Source organism: Ylistrum balloti, unplaced genomic scaffold (assembly GCF_031769215.1).
Source record: "Ylistrum balloti isolate Yb309-2 unplaced genomic scaffold, AGI_CSIRO_Ybal_v1 Utg369760, whole genome shotgun sequence".
In the NCBI taxonomy this organism is placed as follows: domain Eukaryota; kingdom Metazoa; phylum Mollusca; class Bivalvia; order Pectinida; family Pectinidae; genus Ylistrum; species Ylistrum balloti.
The window spans coordinates 501,599-526,113 of record NW_026781959.1 but is presented as its reverse complement, the minus strand read 5'-3'; the positions used below and the strand labels follow the sequence as shown (position 1 = coordinate 526,113).

At 33.8% G+C, this 24,515-nt stretch overlaps 1 protein-coding gene across 1 annotated transcript in view; it reads right to left on the bottom strand.

Moving 5' to 3' along the window:
• Nucleotides 1-990: 990 nt before the first annotated feature.
• LOC132543626 (solute carrier family 12 member 4-like) overlaps nt 991-24,515 on the bottom strand; it is a 64,353-nt gene continuing 40,828 nt past the window's right edge. Inside the window, exons 6-26 of the mRNA XM_060207142.1 lie at nt 23,430-23,659; nt 17,025-17,239; nt 15,440-15,577; nt 14,858-14,956; nt 14,293-14,350; nt 13,389-13,507; nt 12,847-13,021; nt 12,234-12,332; nt 11,935-12,054; nt 10,939-11,043; nt 10,547-10,635; nt 10,110-10,189; nt 9,813-9,901; nt 9,462-9,568; nt 8,581-8,697; nt 7,559-7,648; nt 7,092-7,183; nt 6,619-6,723; nt 5,792-6,003; nt 2,248-2,381; nt 991-1,082 (exon numbers count right to left, since the gene is read on the bottom strand). Coding sequence (XP_060063125.1) covers nt 991-1,082; nt 2,248-2,381; nt 5,792-6,003; nt 6,619-6,723; nt 7,092-7,183; nt 7,559-7,648; nt 8,581-8,697; nt 9,462-9,568; nt 9,813-9,901; nt 10,110-10,189; nt 10,547-10,635; nt 10,939-11,043; nt 11,935-12,054; nt 12,234-12,332; nt 12,847-13,021; nt 13,389-13,507; nt 14,293-14,350; nt 14,858-14,956; nt 15,440-15,577; nt 17,025-17,239; nt 23,430-23,659 — 2,565 coding nt within the window. The remainder of the gene's footprint in view (nt 1,083-2,247; nt 2,382-5,791; nt 6,004-6,618; nt 6,724-7,091; nt 7,184-7,558; nt 7,649-8,580; nt 8,698-9,461; nt 9,569-9,812; nt 9,902-10,109; nt 10,190-10,546; nt 10,636-10,938; nt 11,044-11,934; nt 12,055-12,233; nt 12,333-12,846; nt 13,022-13,388; nt 13,508-14,292; nt 14,351-14,857; nt 14,957-15,439; nt 15,578-17,024; nt 17,240-23,429; nt 23,660-24,515) is intronic.

Sequence of the window (24,515 nt, the reverse complement as noted above, 5' to 3'; positions counted from 1 at the left end):
CAAAATGTTATAAGAACACATTTCAGGGAAACGGGAATGGATGTGTGTATCACACTCAAATCAAGTCAATACTCTCACACTAACCAGGGTTATCTCCCTTCCTCTATTAAACAGGTTTGTCTCCCTACCTCTACCACACGCTGTCACACAATTCTTTCTGCACAAATACTCTCGATTCTCTTTATATTGATGATTAGATATATACATTGATATATTTCAATATTTACACCATGAAATAATTATATCATGTGTTTACCAGTCATAAATATAAGGTTCATGATAGAATAATAATAATAACCATCTGTCAGGTTTTCGTGGGGAAAACAATGAGACAAAATGACTGTGATATTGAAAAAGACTACTTATGAAAATAGTAATCAGTGAAAATGAAATTATTATGAAAAATGATAAAAAAAATTCTGATGAGATAATAAATACATTATATGCATAGGCAGCTATTACCAGACATCCTCATGTTTGATATGTAGGTGTGAACCGGTGATGAACTTTCGGAACCATTTGTTTACAATGTTCAGATATGATGTCTATAGTGAAATACATTTCATTGGTACAAGTTCAGTGTTAGCGAATTCATTATTATCCGTACATGTTCTGTGTTTATGACTTATAGTTATTTGTACATGTCCTGTGTTTGTGACTTTATTATAATTTGTACCTGTCCTGTGATAGTGACTTTTAGTTATTTGTACATGCCCTGTGATTGTGAGTTTTAATTATCTGTACTTGTCCTGTGATAGTGACTTTTAGTTATTTGTACCTGTCCTGTGATAGTGAGTTTTAATTATCTGTAGAAGTTCTGTTACGATTTGTGAGAGTTCCACATGTCAATAAAATATTCATCATTTATACAGGTCAGTGAAATTTTGATCCTCAGTATATGTTTAGAGTTTCGATACATTGATGGTGATGTGGCTTTATAAAGAAGCAAGGTGATCCCTCATTCCGTTTATTGGGTGTGAACCACATGATCTATGAGTAAATGGTGATGACTTCATGGCCGCTCCCTCGCACCATCAACACTCTTTCTAGACCCTCTGTCAATACTTCCAGGAACTCCATATCTAGAACATCGGTGAAGGAAAAATCACAGAGAAAATTGAAACATTGTTCCATTTAAACACTGCTGGTCAATAAAAGAATGATGTATATGTTAGCTCTATGCTGTCTGTCTAAGGTGAAAATGTCTTTTACATTGTATCCCAAACAAGTGGCCCAAGAGTCACCTGACTTTTATACTCATAGAAATCAACTTGATAACAAAGAAAGATAACCTTGCACTACATTGTACAAGTGATGCAGATGTAAATTACATGTGCGTTATATTAACTACTATCCATTAATAATAATTCAAACTTGGTAAGAATTATTTTCAATGGAAATTATGCGAAAAATGAAACTTTCCTATTGAAACTATATTCAACTTTCCCATCTCCCCTGGGAAATGTGAAACCCTAGGTTTATGAAACTGACAATTTTCCTAAAAAACTGATGAACTTTCCACCTATGATGAGTTTTAACTCACCCTTTATGAATATTGTGAAGGGTTTTGAAATTTGAGTCAATTTGACACCTCACGCCCCTTGGGATTGGGGGTCATATGATTCATAATATTGGTTCACATTTTGGGTGTAGAAGGTTTCTGCTTTTCATGAAAATTGGTTCTGGGGATTTTGAGAGTAAGTATATTTTCTACTGATACATGACAGATGACAGACAAAAGGTGATTGGAGGTCACCTAAAACATATCATTATTGACCTTAAATTCTGTTGAGTAAAGAGATTTCAGTTAATATATTAAACTCAACCTAGATGAGATAAAGAAGGTAAGAGTTTTAGGCCTAGCATCTTTTATACTGAAATCAGAGAATCGGAGATCTATCCCGAAGTATAATCACTGATATTGTGTACATCAAACTTCTATACTAATTAGTACCTGTAAAAAGGACAGGTAATATGGTAAGGAAGCTATTGCATTATGTGTTCCTTCCCTTACTCTGATTTATAAACGTTTACACAGTATGACATCTGTTATTCCAAAGGTATCACCCTGTAAACTGGTAGAAAAAATGAGCAAACTGGTTCTTTCTCAGGACAGGTGTGACTTTGAGATCAGGTAAGAACTGAATAATATATTGGTATAAAGAATGAATCCAAACATTCTATACAGTAAAATTAGATATGACTTTGTGTCTCAGAAACTTGTGGTAGTTATATTAGAAAGGATACAGTTGAGTTCGCCTGCTTCTGACTTTGGTGGGGCTGGCAGATTCAGGATGACAAGTTGCGACTCGTGAGACTTTTCAATGATGACTTCATTGAGACGTACGGCTGTGTGCATTCTCCTCACATTTCTTTTATCTCTGTAGTAAGAATGAAGATATAATCAGCACATACATTAACATATACAGTACTTACCTCACAGCCATCTTACACCAGTGTATTCTCCTCATCACGTACATTAAAGCTACAAAAATTATCCAAATTTAAAAATATTAATCATGCTTATTTTTAAAAGCATGCCTGCCTGAATAAAAGAACATGAAAAAAAATAAACTAAAACTGCAAAATCTACAAGGTTGGTTTTATCAAATACTGATGCAGAATTATACAAAAAGGAAAAACAGCAGCATACTTTAAGTATCCAGAACAATCTATCCTGTAAAGTTTACCATACTTTGTTGATAATATCCTCTAAGGGTCTAGGTTTTAAGGCCTAAGGTTCCTCCCATGTATCAAAATTAATCTTTACAGTATTGAGATTGACGAAGCTACATCTAAATTACAAATGTTTTTAATTAACATTTCAAATTGTATTTTCAAATAATGTGATTTGAAAGTATTAAAAACAGTTCTTTCAAAGTTGTGATTGCAGCCATCTAATCATTTTCATTTTTGACATAAAAATCCTCAGAATTGAGTGTGACACATGTGTGAATTGTGAGTGACTTGATTTCATTGGTGCAATGCAACTAGCTTAGAAAGCTCAATAACATTAATGATTTTTATCAATGAATCTTCCTTCTGTCCTATCTGATGAACCATTTCACACAGTTGGAATGAGTTTATTAAAGCATATTGAAGAAATAGATAATTTGTATTTATATTTTTGCTAAGTTACATTTCTATAAGCTGACACAATCCAATTTCTATGTGATTTTGGTTTGCCATGATGTACATAATTGTTTTACTCTTTTGCTATTTAGATGAAATTTTTGATTAAGTAAAAGAATACAACATTTAATCCCACTATTTCCATAAATTTACATATATGCTTTTTGTTAAGTATTTTTCCCCACAAGTCTCAAAGCAGAGCTGTACAATTTATTACAGGACAATGAAATAGCATTTATTGGAATTTCACTTGAACTACAAAGATTTGGCTAGGATTATCACTAAGCATGCATTACATCAAATCTACATAAAGAATTAATTTTGAAGTATCAAATGGTCAATGATTTACAGACATAATTAAGAATTAATTTTGAAGTATCAAATGGTCAATGATTTACAGACATAATTATACAAATGAATGATAATTTCTAAAGATGAGCACAACCTAAGTGATTTCCAGCAGTCATAGTATGTGATATTTGTGAAACAATAGTGAATGTCTGCTGCGGAAGGACAACTTTTGTGCCAAGTAGGAATTCCTAGCATCTCACAATCAGATGTATAACTCTCTTTCCTCAGCTGAATTCAGTTATGTCACTTTTAAATTATCTTTAAAAACTTCCTATAAACAAACATTAAAAACTGGTTCTTAAATTCACCTTAATTTGGCTTACTTCAATTACTTAGAACAAAATTTCTTAGGGTATATGCCACCTAAAACATCAAACCTGTAATTTGTTTCAAGAGTTATTTCCCTTAATGAGATACACAAATTACTGCTGTAACTTTACTTTATACAATTGTTTGCCTTCAAAATGTGTTTGTCATTAATTTACCAAGTTATTAACATCTTTTAACATTTTGTGTAGAACTCTTCAATAAAGGAAGTCAAATTTACTGTAAAGTAGCATATATCCTTAGTATAACTCTGTTCAGAATTAAGTTCTGTCATGAGTATCCCCAAGACAGTGTGCAATTCTCTGCCCAAAGTAATCCAGAATCAAAAGTATTTCTGTTGCAGAGACTAAACATGTTGACAATTTTGAATGACGATGCATGTAAAGAAATTACTTCAAGAACTTTACCAAATCATTACAAAAGTTATGAAACAATACAATACTTCAAAAATCAAAATCTGTAAAAAATGTTAGCAAAAAGACAAAAAGCACTTGCATAACATTATGTCTGAAGGAAAGGAATGGTCAAAACACTAGTTGATGGTGAAAGTGAAGGTAAATGTGTATAGGAAAAGAGAGAACCAGACAGCTTACGGTTTGATAGCCTTAAGTTCCATTATTGGGTTTTGTTCCACTAATGGGCTGGTCTTGGATGACCGCCCAAACAGAGATGCTGGCCTACTGAGAGAGGAACAAAGCAAGAAGCTTATCAAACACAGGATCTGCACATACTGACAAATTTTAGGAATTCCCAAAGGGGAAATTCTGCATGTACATAATTTTAATTTTCTGAGAAAGTTGAAAAAAAAATCATAATAAAATTTTTTTTTAAAAAATTAATGCACCTCTTTAAATGACAAGAAAATTGTTTAAATAAGATTCCTGTATTTCACAAATTTTGAAATCTTCAGTAATATAATAAATCTAAAATCATTGTTGAAAGTTGAGGGGTTTCCTCCAACATAGGGAGGACAGGCTTGTTGTCACTGATACTGTGGCAGTATCGAACACTATAACCCTCAGTGAGGATCAAAACTAGTACATATTAAAGCCGCATCAAATGTGTTGTCTGTTGTAGGACCTAATCTGGATCCTTTCACTACTTTGGTCACTTAAATAAAAAATATTGCACATTGAACAAAATACTGACAAAATTCCCTCTCTCTTTTCAATAGAAATACAAAAAATAGAAGTAAAAACAGCATTGAATGGTATTTACGACAATGCCACCAAATGACTTGCTACTCACATACTCAATAAATGGTACTCATACTCAATAATTGGTACTCACATACTCAATAAATGGTACTCACATACTCAATAATTGGTACTCACATACTCAATAATTGGTACTCACATACTCAATAATTGGTACTCACATACTCATTAATTGGTACTAATGTACTCAATAATTGGTACTCACGTACTCAATAATTGGTACTCACATACTCAAAGACTATTACTTGCACACTTAAAAATAGGTACTCATACACTCAAAAGTTGGAACATTGTATTAAAATACTCAAAGACTTCTACTCACACACTCAAAATTTGGTACTCACATACTCCAAGGTTGCTACTCACACTCTCAAATGCTCCTACACTATAACTCAAAAAGCTTCTACACACACCTAAAATCTGCTGCTCACAAACAAAAAGGATGCGTCTCAAACACTGAATGCATCCAACTCACACATTCATATTACTCACACACTCACAGTTGCTCTTCACACACTTAAAAATTTACACCAATGACACCTTGTTCTACCTCGAAGAATGAGTTCAAAATTAATTTTCCATAAATTAAAATTATGTAGACAGATCCAAACCAGGATGGCAATACCTGTATATTTTTCTCTCTTACTTGTCAACAATTATCATCCATAGACTGCTGAAAAATATATACATCTTTAACTTTTTTCAAAACACATGAAAATAAAAATATTTCATGAGTAACAATATGAAAGACAGGAGTAACTTACGGTCTCATGCTGAGAAGATCGTTTACAGGACTGGAGGGTGAGGAAGCTTTCTTATCACTTGACAGGTTGGAAGGTGTGAATGTATACTGATGTTTTTCTAACTTTTCCTCGTCTGTAGAGGATTCGGTTGGAAGTCCCTCCTCAGTTACAGTCTCTAGCTGAATCTTTACCTGGGCAGGGGTTCGATGAACATTGTCCAGTATGTCTTGGGGCTGTACACATAAGGAAGCTCGTTTTTAAAGCAATTCGGATGATATTTTAAAAAGTTATCAAAACACAGGAGTGCATCAGTAATATCACAAATGAGAATAATTATAGACTGACCTAAATAATGCATTTCTTTAATATAATTATCCTCTAATACTTACACTGAGCTTGGATCCTCTAATACTTACACTGAGCTTGGATCCTCTAATACTTACACTGAGCTTGGATCCTCTAATACTTACACTGAGCTTGGATCCTCTAATACTTACACTGAGCTTGAATCCTCTAATACTTACACTGAGCTTGGATCCTCTAATACTTACACCTAGCTTGGATCCTCTAATACTTACACATTGCTTGGATCCTCTAATACTTACACTGAGCTTGGATCCTCTAATACTTACACTGAGCTTAGATCCTCTAATACTTACACTGAGCTTAGATCCTCTAATATTTACATTGAGTTTGGATCCTCTAATACTTACACTGAGCTTGGATCCTCTAATATGTACACTGAGCTTGTACCCTCTAATACTTACACTGAGCTTGTACCCTCTAATACTTACACTGAGCTTGGATCCTGTAATACTTACACTGAGCTTGGATCCTCTAATACTTACACTGAGCTTGGATCCTCCTCCTCCTCTCATTGCCTTTAACATCTCCGTCCTCTGCTCCATCATTAATGTCCTTTCATATGTGTATGCCGATATGTCATTATTTGTCTGAAATTATAAACTTTTTTTACAGTTTTCATACTACAACAATATTCATGTTCAAAAAGAATATCAAATTTTAAAAACATCTTTTATGATATTTTAACATTTTCTGCCATTTTTGGAGGCTGTAAATAATGAGATTCTGGATTCATATTTCAGTCTCACATGATGTAATTTGAAGAGATGAAAAAATTACATTTTGATCGGGCCAAACATTTCAGTGTTACCTAATGTACTGAACATAAAATTAGCAGAAAGTCAGGAAGATGAACAGAATATTTGATTTGTAGATGCTTTGCTAACTGTGTATGAAATTTGATTGGTATAAATATCCCTGTTAATGAAAGAAATCATTTGATTGGAGGATAACTTACCATTTCCACAACCTCAACCTCAGCCTCTATTCTCAGGTGATACATAAACATTTCTAGGTCTTTCTTCATTTGTATTGTGTTATCCTCCAGTTCTTCACACAGCTAAGGAATTCTCTTTTTATTTGTCAGATTTTTGAAAATAGGGTCAAATTTTTCACTTGTCAATGAAGTGATAATGATAGCGCTGGTACTGATTTACAAATCATTAATTACCAAAATAATACAACAGATTTTATAAGATTCCTTTACTCAGCACTCAGACATCCATTTATTTTGTGTTCACAATTACAGAAATATTAACCTTGGTGTTAGAGTAAAGCTGTGAACATCAAATTTATATTTCGGAAAAAATGTTGTTCAATACAAAACTATCTGATTATTGTAGTTAAGAGAAACAAAAACTTTACCAAGGTCATGATTTCTACATAATGGTAACAGCATACTGTATCTGTATACATTAAGGATACGAGCCACGGTGAAGATCCGAAGACGGCAATTCTTCCACACTTTATGCTGCTTTAGTAAGAATGGCAACAACATCAGCATTCCTCCATCATGTGGATAGGTTAAGGAAACTTCCAGACACATTTATTTATAAGCAAATTGATACCATAACAAAGTTAAACAGCTCTGAAGTGCCATATTAACAAAATCACTATGTCATATAATCATGTCTTTGAATTAATTGGTAAATCATTCTTGGTCTGTAAACTGTTGAAAAATCACGGTTGGTCTGTATACTGATTGGTTGATTACCCTTGGTCTGTTATTTGATTAGTAATAAGCTTTGTTCTTTAAATCGATTGGTTCATCACACTTATTATGTAAATGATTGGCTGGTCACAATTGTTATGTTTTGGTACAGTACAAATATGACATAATAAACTTGACATGAATATCACACCTATTTTAGTTCCTGTGTGACATCCACAGATATGGACCAATTCCTGTCCCTTTCTACCAATACATCCCCCTTTCAGATATTTTACTTACCTGAACAGTTTTTTTAAAACCTAGATTTGTTGGCAATTTGAATCTTACTTTGAAAAATCTAATCCTCCAAATAAGCTGGACTAATAATAAAAGTTACAGGCCCGAAGTCTTTTTTCTCCTGAAGTGATTCCAATTACTTAACTGTAAACCGTTACCTGCACTAGATTTATCAATCCTTGGACAGAATCACTTCAGCAGATTTCTTCTGCTAAAGAAAGAATTGGTAAGTGGTTTTTTATAGTCCTATTTCAAATACAGAACTGACTACCTTATTTGTTCACTGGGAAAAAGGACTGGCTATCACATTGTTTCCTTAAGGAAACTTAAAGATGGGGAAGTTAGTATCTAACATCTTCTCCTAGTCCATAACATAATGTAACTTAAGAACATGCTACAATCTTGACATCAAATTATAAACCATTAATTATCTTACTTGACCAGGTAAGAATTTTTCATTTATTCTTTGCTGACACAATATAACTGTTTTATAGGATATGTACTATCCACCATACATCTATGGTGCCCTTAAGTTTCTCATTGCTCTGTGGGAAGTTGTTGATGCCTTTTACTGCTAACAGCGCCATCTGCCCAGCATTGATATTCTTAACAGATTCTGCAAGTATCAATAATGAATAAGAAAGAATAAAAAATAGTTTCATCTTTTGTCTCTCAATTCTTTCATACTGTATACAACTTACACAATCTCACTTCATGGTTTCTACAAGAAGAGAAAAACAGATTTTTTTTTCTTTTTACAGTTTCTGAATCGCAAGTACCTTATAGATATGTTTTATATCTAAAATGATGCCAAACTTTTCAGTTATAATGCATTTTCACAGACGTGTTATATACATATCAGGGCTTTTTGAACTGGTTCGGAAATGGGCATTTTCACCCACAATTTTTAAAAAGAATATTTTAGTGCATTGGAAAGGATATCTTTTTATAAGAATTGCAAATTTTAAGAATTTGGTTTAAATATGAAATAATTTTAATTGGGAATGGGGTCCCATCATAAGCCCCAAATAGCCCTAGAAAAGCCCTGCATAGAGTTACCAAACAGGGTATATTTACACTAAATGCTTTATAAATAAGAACCATGTTTTTATGTCAGGGAGATGCTTGCAACAATTAAACAAAATGTCTGATTATATCATCCTTGCTACATATGATGTCATACTTTATAAAGTCCTTTTCATCCTCACACTGAGTCTAACTTGGATTCAATCAGTTATATTCTAATAGGATTATTTTCACACATTAATTAGGACTCTGAATGAAACCACTCTACGATTTCATTTACACAGGGAAGATAGTTCTTACTTCTGGACTCTTCTCCACACAAAAAAATATTCTTCATTAACCACTATATCTCACCGAGAAACACGCGGTAACTTTTGGCATTGTGGTCATGTCTCCATCCATATGGCCAGCCAATCATGACAGTGTTGTGTCTCAGTCCACCCAAACCAGCGTTCTGGATCCTGAAGAAAAGATACAGAGTTGATTTAATCATTCAGATATGTAACCATTGGCCATTCATCAGTAAATAAGCCCAAAGACTTTACCAAAATTACACATAAACTATCAAAATAGCACATACTGATGCCAAACATACATCATGTATCCAGGTCAGAAATGTCAATTTATTTTATTTATTAAATTTTTATTTTAGAACTGAAAAACAAGAAAGTAATCAAAATCAGATAAGAGTATACAACGACTCACATGTGACACAGTCCCTCTGTGACATTGTTTGATATCACGAGATCAGCAAAGCCTTTTGCTCCTGATGTTTCAACTAGCTTACTCAGAGTCTGAAACACACCATCAAACCAACCTTTACTCTCTCAGTACTAAACAATAAAACTATTTTGACAAGACCGTATTATTCATAGTAAAACCATCAAATCTTCCATTGAAGTTTTGGTTGAAAACATGAAAGTGCAAATAATTATAGCAGTATTCTTATATCCAAGTTCTGTATTGTATGAAATAAGAAGAGAGAACTTCAAGACTGCTTACCTGTTTAGCTGCCTGGGCATCAGCATACCTTTCCTTATAGTCACCTTCCACAACACTGTTGACCAGGGTCAAACCTTTACCTGTAGTAAAAAGTAAAATTTCATAACAAACCTTACACTGCATTACACTACAATACTGTAAACCTTTATCTGTACTAATACTACACCTCATTACACTATAATTGTGCATTTATTCTAAACTAGGCCAAGAGAGTCAATATGTAGCGTCCCACTCAAAATCAAGGGGTGGGCTTATTACAGGACAGTAGTATCAGTGGAGAGCCTCACATATAAATGCTTCATCTGACTTAAAAAAAAAATTTCTACACATGGTCCAAGAAGGATCTTGGCACCCATCCCTTGTTAAATGCTGGATCTTTTCCCTTTTTTAATCTTCTTTTCTCTGTTGTTTTCAGCTGACCTACAAAGTCAACTTACCTGCTTTGAGCTGACTGGCAAAGTTGATCATGTTTGGGTACTTCGGCTGTAGATTATCATCAAGTTTCATCAGGACCAAGATTTGAGGTCTGGAAAAAAACATCACAAGAACCAGTGCGATCAGCATTGTTGATCATACAGGAACGGTAACACACAATTAAAGAATATGACAAGTCAAAGTTAAACTACTTGAGCTTTCAATTTTTCCCTCCTTAAATCCTTCACGAAAAATCTCTAACCTCTTATTCAACAAGTTCAAATTTTAAAAAGATTTACTCATTTTGGATACAAAAAATAGTCTGTTTATACTTTCTTATTCAATCAGTTTTTAATTTTTTATATTGCAAACTATTCTCTTTTCTGTAATTTGATGAAGACTTATGAAAACCTACCTCCAGTTTTTAGTGTGGGGTGGACCCTGTTGTAGTCTAAGTAGGGAATATCTGGCGGCAGACATAGCCAAACCCCGAATACCATCTCCCCATTCCTTCTCAGCCCTGTCCATATAAAAACACAATAAATACATAGAGAGCACAGGTTAATATAAATATACAACCATTTTTGAATAAATGGTTGGGGAGAAAGCATGTCATTATCCCCTGTATCCAGCTGTTGGTGTAAAACTCAAGTATGATATATATATAAACCGATAAAACTTGTAATGTCACTCAATTATGTACCGCTACTATAACCTGAAGATTTAATACAGTGAAAGAAATAGTGCAAAATGTAACGTCATTTTTTTGTCAATTATATAGATATATCTACATTGATATCCAATATGTCAACATTGTAATTTATATCTTGATGTAGATCCTGTGTGTTTGATTGTTGATATTTGAATAGAGCTTGGCATTGTCCATGAACAAATTCATGCAGCACTTTGGGGTAATACAAGAAGTCACAAGAAATAAAAAAAAAACATGATGGTAACAGAAAAAAGACAAATAATAAAATGTCCTCAATAAAAAAGGCACAATTAAGGCAACCTAATATATACAGAGAGCTATGTTAAGTGGAATGGTTTTGAAGTTGTAGTTGAGAAAGAAAAGTTAACACTAATTTTGTGTTTTTATACTATGTTTCCATTGAAACAGAAATTTTTTTTTTTAATAAAATGTTGACAATAGCAAAAGGCACAACTAGGGTACTATCCTAATATATAGAGAAAGTTTTGTTGAGATGAGTGGAACGGTTTTGATGTTATAACCTGGAAAATCCCTCGGATGGATTCATGGACAGGCAGATGGATGGATGGAGCCCAAATTAATATCCCCAATTTTTTAATTCTCCATTATTTCCTTACCTATCAATTTACTTCTGATTCACACCAACAAAATTTATCCATAATACATCATATTTAAGCCAACGCTGAGTGTAGCACTTACCCTTTGTATTCTATATATTTGTAGATAAAGGCAGCAAGAGCAATGGCTGCCAGGGCGTAGTACCAGCTTGATATAAACATCAGAGTGATACACAAGGCCATACCCACTAGTGACAGAACCCTGAAACATAAAGATGGTGAAATTTATTCTGAGCAATGTCTAACATATTTAGGTTCAGTGTTTGAAATACATTTCCCTCCTGTATTCCATGTATAATACAGAGTTATCAGCAAATAGTGAAATTGAATGGAAGCCATTAATGGTAAATCTGAAGAGTGGTCACCAGAGGTAATACTGACCAGTGATAAAACCGGAAGCGTGGCCGCCAGCTAGGTGTCCTCAGTAAAGTCTGAAGGGCACATGCCATATTCACAAAGCCATAACACATCAGGAAAAACCTATAATAAAACAGAGGTATATTACTATCATGAGTTTAACAATCACCTGTGTAAAATAATCACTGATATTTAGTCCTTTATGAGGTTCAGTTCTAACCACAAGGAGTTATATATCACTCTGTATGTAGCTTACTTATACATGACTTGAACAAAATGATGACTTAAAACAAGTTGTCTTGAACTTAATCCAATTAATTCAAAATATGCAAGATATTGCTAATTTCAAAAGCTTACTTCGTAATAAATTCCATAAAACTATACAAATTTGCAGAAGTTTTATATATATAAATGTTCAGTTTGATATTTATAACCTTCTCTTTGTACATTCTTTTGTTGGTTAGAACACACAAGCTAGGACAGATTTTCATCATTCATATTAAGAAGACGTTATTTCAATCATGATTTTAAATTTCAAACTTAAAAACATAATGAAAGCTGAATGTTATACCATTAACTTATATTTGATCAGAAAAGAACCACATCCTTATTGTGCTACATAAGATACTGTATTTACATTGTGATGATGGGAGCGACGTCATCCAGACTTGCGATAAGGATTCCTATTTCTGATATGAGCACAGTCATGATGAGGGCTCGGAAAGGCTCGCCTCGTTTTGTTGTCACACTGAACACCTTTAGGAATGGGATCACTCCGTCACTGCTGATGGCTTGTAGAAGTCGTGGTGCACCTGTTCCATAAGAAGTGGGTTAAATTACATGACAACAAATTACATTGGATCCTAAGTGATGAATGTTTGTAGGATGTGATGTATGTTTTGTACAATAATGTTCAACAGAATGATACTGCCAAAATATATAGCTATCTGGATGTACATTGTGGACAGTCACAGGTATATTGATAAGACCACAACAAGATCTGCTTTAGATTCAGCCTAAGTGTGGAGAGTGTATATATCCAATGAGCCTCTCAAGGCCCTGACCCCCTGTGTGCACCACCTTCTTACTTCCCAAAGTCAGAAAGTTTGCCCTTAGTGTGAGTTGTCTCTATACCTGTAAGACACAGAAAACCTACCTTCAACATGGACATCTACATACCTGTGAGACTCTGGAGGCCTGCCCCCAGTGTAGACAGGAAAGAGCCAATCAGGATGACCCATTCATTAGGCCAGGCTAACTTGGCCACTACCAATCCTCCGTTGATACTTTCACCAAATCTGAAAGATGGACATTATCATTAGTGTCTAAACATTCAAAATAAATGTATTTCCATAAGTTAAATTTTCGTTTCTTTTTAAACCATTAAACCAATACCATGTATCACTATTCCATGTTTCCATGTTTTTGTGTAGCAATGATAACATATTTTCAAAGTTGTTCAATGATCCTAAGACATGTCTTGCTTTTCTACGGAATAGCTGTAAATATCTACCAATCTCTAGCAGCAAAACTAACCATTTTCCTTAAAAGATGAAACTATTTGTTATCTCATTAGTTGTTGGAATATCTAGTTTAGTCTGTTTGATAGCTGTGTTTACCACCTAATAAACAGCCAGGGTCATTTTTTGGTTAGTGTTCCTTGAAGTAGCTACCTCATTAAACAATATACACGATGCCTATTGCATTCTATCCTGGTTGGACATGTTTGACAGGGGTCACTGGTTCTACCCCAGTCTAGACAGGTTATACAGGGAGAATTCCCTTCAGCCTATTGTTGTTAGTGACTTAGAGGTCACTGGTTCTACCCCCAGCCTAGACAGGTTATACAGGGAGAATTCCCTTCAGCCTATTGTTGTTAGTGACTTAGCGGTCACTGGTTCTACCCCCAGCCTAGACAGATTTCACATGGAGAATTCCCTTCAGCCTATTGTTGTTAGTGACTTAGCGGTCACTGGTTCTATCCCCAGCCTAGACAGATTTCACATGGAGAATTCCCTTCAGCCTAATGATGTTAGTGACTTAGCGGTCACTGGTTCTACCCCAGTCTAGACATAATACTTACTTGTCTCTGAGAAGGTCCCCTTCTACTGTACCAGCAAAGAAGATCACACTAGTGATGTCTGCAGATGCTAAGGACTCCAAGCAGTAGAGTTTTATATTTTGAAAGTTTTTGTGCCATGATAACAGATGATGTTTTAACATACAACCACTATATTCTTGTTATCCAGGTTCTCATGTTTTATCTATCTTGATTCTAATATTTCTTTCAACCAGTCTAACACCCAGGTATCCATCCAATCCTGGTTCTCATGGTTTCCTATAAAAACCAAGGGCTATCAGAGATGGGTTATGTTCCCTGAATGGGCCAAAATTTAAATATGACAAAAAACAAAGTGCAATTACTCCTAAATATGCAAAAAAGTTATGGTTCTTGTACACTGCACTTCTATAGCTAGCGTTTTATTTTCATACCTCTTATAATATTTGTGGTATGCTTAGGACAAAATTTAAGTAAGAACAATAACAAAGGGCAATAACTCCTGAATCATGCAAAAAAAAGAGATGGTTCTTGTGCACTGTACTTCTCCTTGTTGAGATCTATCTCCCTATGTCAAGGTCAAGGATACAGACAAACGAGGTTGTTGCTATGGCAGCAATGGTACCAGTTGGTATGGATCTGGAAGCATCAGCCAGGTCTCCAGACCTGTTGGACCCCGCCATGATACCTGTAAGGTGAATCATGAAAATATACCAATACCATGTTTCAAGTTATCTGATAAACCTTCCATCAATATAATGAAAATAAATCTGTATTTTGTGGATGTTTTCTTTCGTGTTTATTTATTGTTTATTTATGTTTTTACCATTAATATTCTTTTTTTGAAATGAGATTTTTTTCCAGTAAGCCCTGGGCAGGTGTTGCCAGTCTGATATGAACATTTGTTTTGATTTTGTATTTTAATCTTATATATGTATATATTTATAACATGCAGAGAGATATTATGTGATGTAATATCATACAATTATCTAGTGTTTACCTGTTCAGGTAAATTCCATGTTTATCACAAATTTACCTGTACAGATAAACTTATGTTTAACAAGTATTTGATTGTACAGGTAAACCATGTTTATCCAATATCTACACACACAGGTAACTTATGTTTATTCAATACTTTCATTACAGATATCAAAGTTTACCCAGCACCTACCTGTACAGGAAGGGAAGTAGATAGCCAGGAGGACCATGAATGATGATGTTATGTCAGCGATGATTTCCGCCTCAGAAGTACCGCTCTCATCTGTACCGATGATTTTATCTTTGCGTGTGTACCTATTGTTCAGGTTTTCTGCAAAATATTGTATGTTATGATGAAATAATTGGTTTTCTATATGTCAGGTTTCTGCAAAAGATCATATGTTATGATGAAATAATTGGTTTTCTATATGTCAGGTTTTCTGCAAAAGATCGTATGTTATGATGAAATAATTGGTTTTCTATATGTCAGGTTTGTTATGATGAAATATTTTGTTTTCTATATGTCAGGTTTTCTGCAAAAGATCGTATGTTATGATGAAATAATTGGTTTTCTATATGTCAGGTTTTCTGCAAAAGATCGTATGTTATGATGAAATAATTGGTTTTCTATATGTCAGGTTTGTTATGATGAAATATTTTGTTTTCTATATGTCAGGTTTTCTGCAAAAGATCGTATGTTATGATGAAATAATTGGTTTTCTATATGTCAGGTTTTCTGCAAAAGATCGTATGTTATGATGAAATAATTGGTTTTCTATATGTCAGGTTTGTTATGATGAAATATTTTGTTTTCTATATGTCAGGTTTTCTGCAAAAGATCGTATGTTATGATGAAATAATTGGTTTTCTATATGTCAGGTTTTCTGCAAAAGATCGTATGTTATGATGAAATAATTGGTTTTCTATATGTCAGGTTTGTTATGATGAAATATTTTGTTTTCTATATGTCAGGTTTTCTGCAAAAGATCGTATGTTATGATGAAATAATTGGTTTTCTATATGTCAGGTTTTCTGCAAAAGATCGTATGTTATGATGAAATAATTGGTTTTCTATATGTCAGGTTTGTTATGATGAAATATTTTGTTTTCTATATGTCAGGTTTTCTGCAAAAGATCGTATGTTATGATGAAATAATTGGTTTTCTATATGTCAGGTTTTCTGCAAAAGATCGTATGTTATGATGAAATAATTGGTTTTCTATATGTCAGGTTTGTTATGATGAAATATTTTGTTTTCTTATATGTCAGGTTTTCTGCAAAAGATCGTATGTTATGATGAAATAATTGGTTTTCTATATGTCAGGTTTTCTGCAAAAGATCGTATGTTATGATGAAATAATTGGTTTTCTATATGTCAGGTTTGTTATGATGAAATATTTTGTTTTCTATATGTCAGGTTTTCTGCAAAAGATCGTATGTTATGATGAAATAATTGGTTTTCTATATGTCAGGTTTGTTATGATGAAATATTTTGTTTTCTATATGTCAGGTTTTCTGCAAAAGATCGTATGTTATGATGAAATATTTTGTTTTCTATATGTCAGGTTTGTTATGATGAAATAATTGGTTTTCTATCAAAAATCTTTAACATCTGGCAAGAAAATCACATTAACAGCAAAAATCCCAACTCAAATTGATTAAGTGAACAGTGTTTCTTGAGTTTTCATGATAGAGCTGAAAATATCAAAAACTACTTCATTTCGGTAGGTAAAACTGGGATAGTAACTACAAGTGTTTTTTTTAAAAAGAAAACTTACCAACAAAGACACCACTGCCCAGACCAGGGATACCAGGGATGGTCTTCGCTGAATGCTCTTCGAAGAAGTCTCCTCGGCAGTCAGTCGTACCATTGAATACACTGCAGTAGCTGGAGAAGATACCTCCGCTAATGTTTGGGCTCTTAGAACACATGAATGTCCCATTAACTTCCACAACTTTAGACGACATCAGCCGGTTACCTAACACACATATACTGCAATACAAGAATACCACATAATTATATTTCTCCCCATACACACACACTGACTTACTACTATGGAACTCAAATATCAGTTATAAAAAACACACAACAAAAACAAAATTTCACTGAATATCCAAAAACATGTTTAATAGATTAAATCATATTATCAAAGGTCTGTACAAAATATAAAGTCAGTTAAAAATAACATTTTGACATTCTTACCAATTGATTTTCAAAATCACTAGAAATTTTATGATTAAATCACTGTTTTTTGATTAATTCCTCTTCCTCTGGATTATATTGTCAAAGTCAGAATCACTCACTGTTGAATTGTTTCTACTTATTGAAGGGAGATAACTCTGAAGGAATTAATCAATAATTTATTAAAAATGAAAATCCCGGATTCTGGTTTAAGATTGAATTGCCTCCAAAATCACTTCAAATTTATTTTATTTGAGTTGTTGGTGTTTCATAAGCTTTCAGGGAAACTGAAATTGCTATAAGTTAATAATTTGTATGTGATAATAGCAAAAAAACCCACCACTGCTCTTGATTTCTATAGTTTCTATATAAAGATAATCTTGTATAAAGCATCACATTTGAAAATAATGTTGATTGAACAAGCCAAAGATTGGTAGATTGACAATCACTGTAATTCTCAACTCTGTAATCAGCTTTGCTTGATTTTGTATCACTTGCCTAACAAAGAATAAATGGAATCACAGAAAGCAATGCATATAATGGCATAGAATTTTCATCAACTTCCAGATCAATAGTTCCATTTTTACTTTTTACTGTAGAAATTCTTCAAGAAGATCATTCTAACAGGACAACTTGTGAATTGTACTACTAATGTCATGATAACATGACAAACTATGGGTAGTATTTGGTAAGGTCATGATAACATGACAAACTCTGGGTAGTATTTGGTAAGGTCATGATAACATGACAAACTATGGGTAGTATTTGGTAAGGTCATGATAACATGACAAACTATGGGTAGTATTTGGTAAGGTCATGATAACATGACAAACTATGGGTAGTATTTGGTAAGGTCATGACAACATGACAAACTGTGGGTAGTATTTGGTAAGGTCATGATAACATGACAAACCATGGGGAGTATTTGGTAAGGTCATGATAACATGACAAACTCTGGGTAGTATTTGGTAAGGTCATGACAACATGACAAACTGTGGGTAGTATTTGGTAAGGTCATGATAAAATGACAAACCATGGGTAGTATTTGGACAGGTCATGATAACATGACAAACTGTGGGTAGTATTTGGTAAGGTCATGATAACATGACAAACTGTGGGTAGTATTTGGACAGGTCATGATAACATGACAAACTCTGGGTAGTATTTGGTAAGGTCATGATAACATGACAAACTCTGGGTAGTATTTGGTAAGGTCATTTTAACATGACAAACTGTGGGTAGTATTTGGTAAGGTCATGATAACCTGACAAACCATGGGTAGTATTTGGACAGGTCATGATAACATGACAAACCATGGGCAGTATTTGGACAGGTCATGATAACATGACAAACTGTGGGTAGTATTTGGACAGGTCATGATAACATGACAAACCATGGGTAGTATTTGCACAGGTCATGATAACATGACAAACTATGGGTAGTATTTGGTAAGATCATGATAACATGACAAACCATGGTGAGTATTTGGACATGACAAACCATGGGCAGTATTTGGACAGGTCATGATAACATGACAAACTGTGGGTAGTATTTGGACAGGTCATGATAACATGACAAACCATGGGCAGTATTTGGACAGGTCATGATAACATGACAAACTGTGGGTAGTATTTGGACAGGTCATGATAACATGACAAACTGTGGGTAGTATTTGGTAAGGTCATTTTAACATGACAAACTGTGGGTAGTATTTGGTAAGGTCATGATAAAATGACAAACCATGGGTAGTATTTGGACAGGTCATGATAACATGACAAACTATGGGTAGTATTTGGTAAGGTCATGATAACATGACAAACCATGGGCAGTATTTGGTAAGGTCATGATAACATGACAAACTCTGGGTAGTATTTGGTAAGGTCATGATAACATGACAAACTGTGGGTAGTATTTGGTAAGGTCATGATAACATGACAAACCATGGGGAGTATTTGGTAAGGTCATTTTAACATGACAAACTGCTGGCAGTACTTGTTAAGGTCAAATAATATCAGACCATGAGTCCCACACCATGAGTCCCACACCACGAGTCCCACACCATGAGTCCCAGACAAGGACTCCATTACTATGAGTTCCAGTCACCATCTGTATAAATCCATCACCTACCTGTTACTCTCTATATTTAGTCCAAGGAGGTATATATGATGTTGTTTGTAGCAAAACTAAAATTATTTTATACTTAACACTGATGGGAATCAGAAAGAAAAGGTAATTAGTAGATAAATTAGCATGTCATTCCTCCAAAATCCGTGATATTAAATCATAGAATTAAAACACGAGTCTTGATAGGAAAATCTCAAAGCACGCCTTGTCGCAAACCTGATTAGGGATACATTTTAAAAACATAATTCGTGGGATTGTCACAAACCTGATATGGGATAAATTTGAAAAACATAATTCGGGGATTGTCACAAACCTGATTTGGGATAAATTTGAAATACACAACTTTGGGATTGTCACAAACCTGAATCAGGGTAACACTGAAAAACAAACCTTTTGTCACCATCTAAAACAGGATTTGGGATAACATTAACTTAAGGATTGTTTCAAGAATTATTAGAAATATTGTCTTAAAAAACTCTTTTAAAAATTATTTTAAGCAAAGTTTCAAACACCATTTCACTAATTACTGACAAATTTTATGTTATATGTGGGTTAAGCTGAACCAAAAACTTTTTGAAATATCTTCAATTATCTGCCCTTGGTTTAGAGGATTGTCCTATACTTACAGGAATGACTTGATGGTAATGTTTAAAGCACATGAGACAATAAACCAGCAGTGATCATTACAAAGAAGGAATGAAAACAATACAAAGGTCAAGAGGTCTTTCAAATTAAAAGTTTTAAATAAAATCATTTATCATCCTTGAGCATTCCCTTGTGACTGTTACTACCATGATAATATCATTCAATAGTTGAGATCAACACCGTTCTCAAACAATCCTCAAAATTGCATGCTCATGAAAGGCCATTCATTTCCAGTAATGAATTTTCACCATTCTGAAGTAGAGACCATCACATAAATGGATTCCCAAAGGAACAAGTGTTTTATGGAACCAACACTGTTTGACAGAGAGGCAGAATAGAGAAACTGACAACAAATTATTCATTTGCATGCTTAAAACTCACACAGAATCCGTGATAAAAAACTATCAACAATCAACGGTGAATATTTATGTTCCAGGCATAACATGTTGCTATGAACGGTTGTCCCCGACTGTTAGATTGAAGAGAAAAGACTAAAAAAAATTAAGAACTTTTAAGAATTGGAAAATATTACATCATAATTAAGCCACAGAAATACCATTTAAAGAGTTTCAGTGAAACTGATGAATACTCCCCAAAAACGACTTTACTGGACAAAATTTTTTAACAAAGAACACTAATTCCGTAATCAAGTTGTTGCAGACCCTGATTTGGTATACTGCACACTTTCATTCATTGCATACATTGTGACCAATGCATGCACAAAGTTGCATGATCCTAGTTTTAATGCAAACAAAGCTATGCCCAGGACACAAAATTTTAACAAAGGGCAATAACTCTGTATCTGAGGGATGATGGGCCCTGACTTTGCTACACTGAACCTTGCTTTTGTATGGCTGATATATATATCTGGTTTCAATATCCTAGTTTAAATGCAGGCAAAGTAATGCCCTGGACACAAAATTTTAACAAAGGGCAATAACTCTGTCATTAAGGCGTTGCAGGCCCTAACATTGGTACAATGCACATTGTCTTTGTATAATCAATGTATTCAGAATGTTTCTTCATCCTTACTTAAATGCAAACAAAGTTTGTCTAGACAAGATATTGTTAACAAAGGACACTAACTCATTAACTGAAGGGTCAAGGGCCCTGAATTTGGTATACAGCACATTATCTTAGTATGATTAATGTATCCACCAAGTTTTAGTATCCTTGTGTAAATGCAAACAATTTGGTGCTGTGGTCTAGACACAAAATTTTTAAAAAAGGGCAATAACTCTCTTATTAAGGGTTGTTGGCCCTTCATTTGATACACTGCACATCGCCGTAGCATGATCAAAAGTGTATACCAAGTTTCATTATTCTAGTTTAACTGTGGGCGAAGTTATGCTCCAGACATGAAAGGAGGGATGGAAAGACAAACAAACAAGGCAGCCACTTAATAAGTAATTCAAGCTGCAGTGAAGTACTGAAACTTGCTCTATAATTAATGTGAAATATGAAAAAATACCCTTTAAGGAAAAAAATCTGTGGTTAATGGAGGATAATAATGAGAATTCTGAGCACTGCATGGTGTTAGTTAGGTCAGAGGTCAGAGGTATACACAGAGAAAGGTCAGAGGGCATCACACTGTACCAATGTTTACCTCGTCAATGTTAAATCTACAGTGTTGCATCAGTAACATGCTGAAATAAAACAAACCTCGTCATACATGCTTCAACAATACCTACTAAAGTATATAACATTTAGTACTAAAACATATAACATTTAGTACTTAAATATATAACATTTAGTACTTAAACATATAACATTTAGTACTTAAACATATAACATTTAGTACTTAAATATATAACATTTAGTACTTAAACATATAACATTTAGTACTTAAACATATAACATTTAGTACTTAAACATATAACATTTAGTACTAAATATATAACATTTAGTACTTAAACATATAACATTTAGTACTTAAACATATAACATTTAGTACTAAATATATAACATTTAGTACATTTCATACAGACAACATTTAATACATTATCTTCTAACATAACTAACACCTTATATGTTGTCCTTACAGACAAAACATTTCCTACATTACAGACAACATTTAATACACCATTCCATACAACACCTAATATGTTGTCCTTACAGACAAAACATCTAATACGATATGTGTATTCCGATATGTATACTCTCACCAGATACCTATATATAACAGAGATGTGTAACTTTCGCAGTTCCTGCTAAATCATGCATGTTACTAATAAATATTGTGAAGTTTACATGCTTTATTGAGTAATATGTTAAAACACAGCGTTAGAAGTGTCGATACATCCTACAATTGTGTGTCACATAGGCCACAGAATACATCACACTTTCATTGTCAAATACTGTAATAAATCAACAAAAAAGTCTCGCATTCTTTGAAATAATGGTCATAATTCTGTTTTAACTGTTACAGGAAGATCAGATTGCAGCGGAACCTGCATCCAATGATTGCAGGTCTCGTTTATTCAGAACAGGCTAAATATTCTCTGTTACATCTGTGAACACACAATTCTTTACAAATGAGATCTGGTTACTCTATACAAAGGAACTGGTTACTTATCTCTCTGTTATATAGGTCTCTGTTCTCACAACATCTACACAGACAATACAGTTTCACAAGAAACACCAAAATTCCAACATTATTTGTGAGTGTGAATCAGCTGATTAAAAAAAAAGAAGTATTCTCAGATATTCAAGTGAAATATATTTAGTACTCCACCAGAAACCATTCAATTTTCTAATTCTAACATTTTCAAAGTGCGACGATAGCATATTCTGACAGGTATGATAATTCGGCTCTGCTTCTCGACGTATTTAATTCAGCTTGGGTCTGCTGTATTGTCTTGGGAGGATTATTTCGACACAAATGTTTTGTGTAATGTAATACCTTGGTGTTACCAATATGTGACATAGGAGAATGTATCCCCTCATCTGAACTGAAAACAGTTTTAAAAAAAAAAGCGAGTAGAAAGTTCTGTGATAAAATGACAATAACAGAAGTATTGATACCTTGGTATTCTGACTTTTATGTTTATCATTTGTGATTGTTGTCGAAGTAATTTTCATTTCAATGTTTATTTCAATGATAACAAATCTCCAAACACAATACTGACATTCTCACGTACACAACATTTGATACAGGATCACTGATCCTCATCTCATTGACGTTAACGTGTGAGAAGAATTTTACTGACTGGATTTGAAAAGTACTACTTACGATAAACTACTGTCCGGATTGGCTACGAAGATGCCGATATATATACAGAAGATCGAGAGAATGACACAGGCGAGAGACAGGGCAGCAAATTTACTGACGAAGGTGACGCCTATAAAAACAATGATGGCCAGGAGAATGAGAACACACGTCCCGTATACACGATAGTTGTTAAAGGCATTGGCTTGTACATCCATATCACCAAATATGGACATCTGGGGCGCCATGTATTTCTGCAAAAAAAAAGTATTGCCTTTGTTACACAAAATCTGCTGATGCATGTTAGCAGTGAAAAGCATTCTACCTCTATGAATGTAATATGCACAAGAAAAACTGTCTAAATATTCTTTTGTCACCATTTGTTTTCATCGAAATGAAACTAACACAAGTATAAATATCGGTGAAATAAAACTTATCATTTGATATTTTGTTATACTCATTAACCAGGATTTGAGGTGTTGGGGTTGGGATTTGAGGGGAACTCTGATATCAGAATTTGCGATATATCAACAAAAATATGGTGATATTTACAATTTGTGAGATTTGGGAATGTAGGGTTAGGACTTGTAAGATTTGTGAGGATATGTGGCTAGCATTTGTGAATTGTGGGAAAACCAAGTTAGCTTTTGTGACTAGTGGAGTTATATTGTTTGAATCTAGATTTTAGACTTGGGGAGATATTGAGCAAATATTGTAATCTGTGGAAAAAGGTGTTTGAATTTATAGTATTTGGAAAAAGGTGTTTGAATTTATGGTATGTGGAAAAAGGTGTTTGAATTGGTGATATGTATTGAAATTAGGTAAGGATTTATTTGTAAGATATGAGGAGTTGGAGCTACAATTTGTGATATGTTGGATATAGGGTCAGCATTTGTGATTTATGAGATATGGGGTTGGGATTTGAGACATATGAGGAGATGGGGTTAGAATTGGGTATGGGAACAGGGTCTGTTGAGGTATGTAGTCAGTTAGGGGTTCAATGTCACGATAGGAAATTAACATTTTCAGAAAGTAGTACATGCACTGAAGTGATAATTTAAAATATGGATGACAGGTTTTGATTGAGAATGTGAAAGTATGACTAAACGA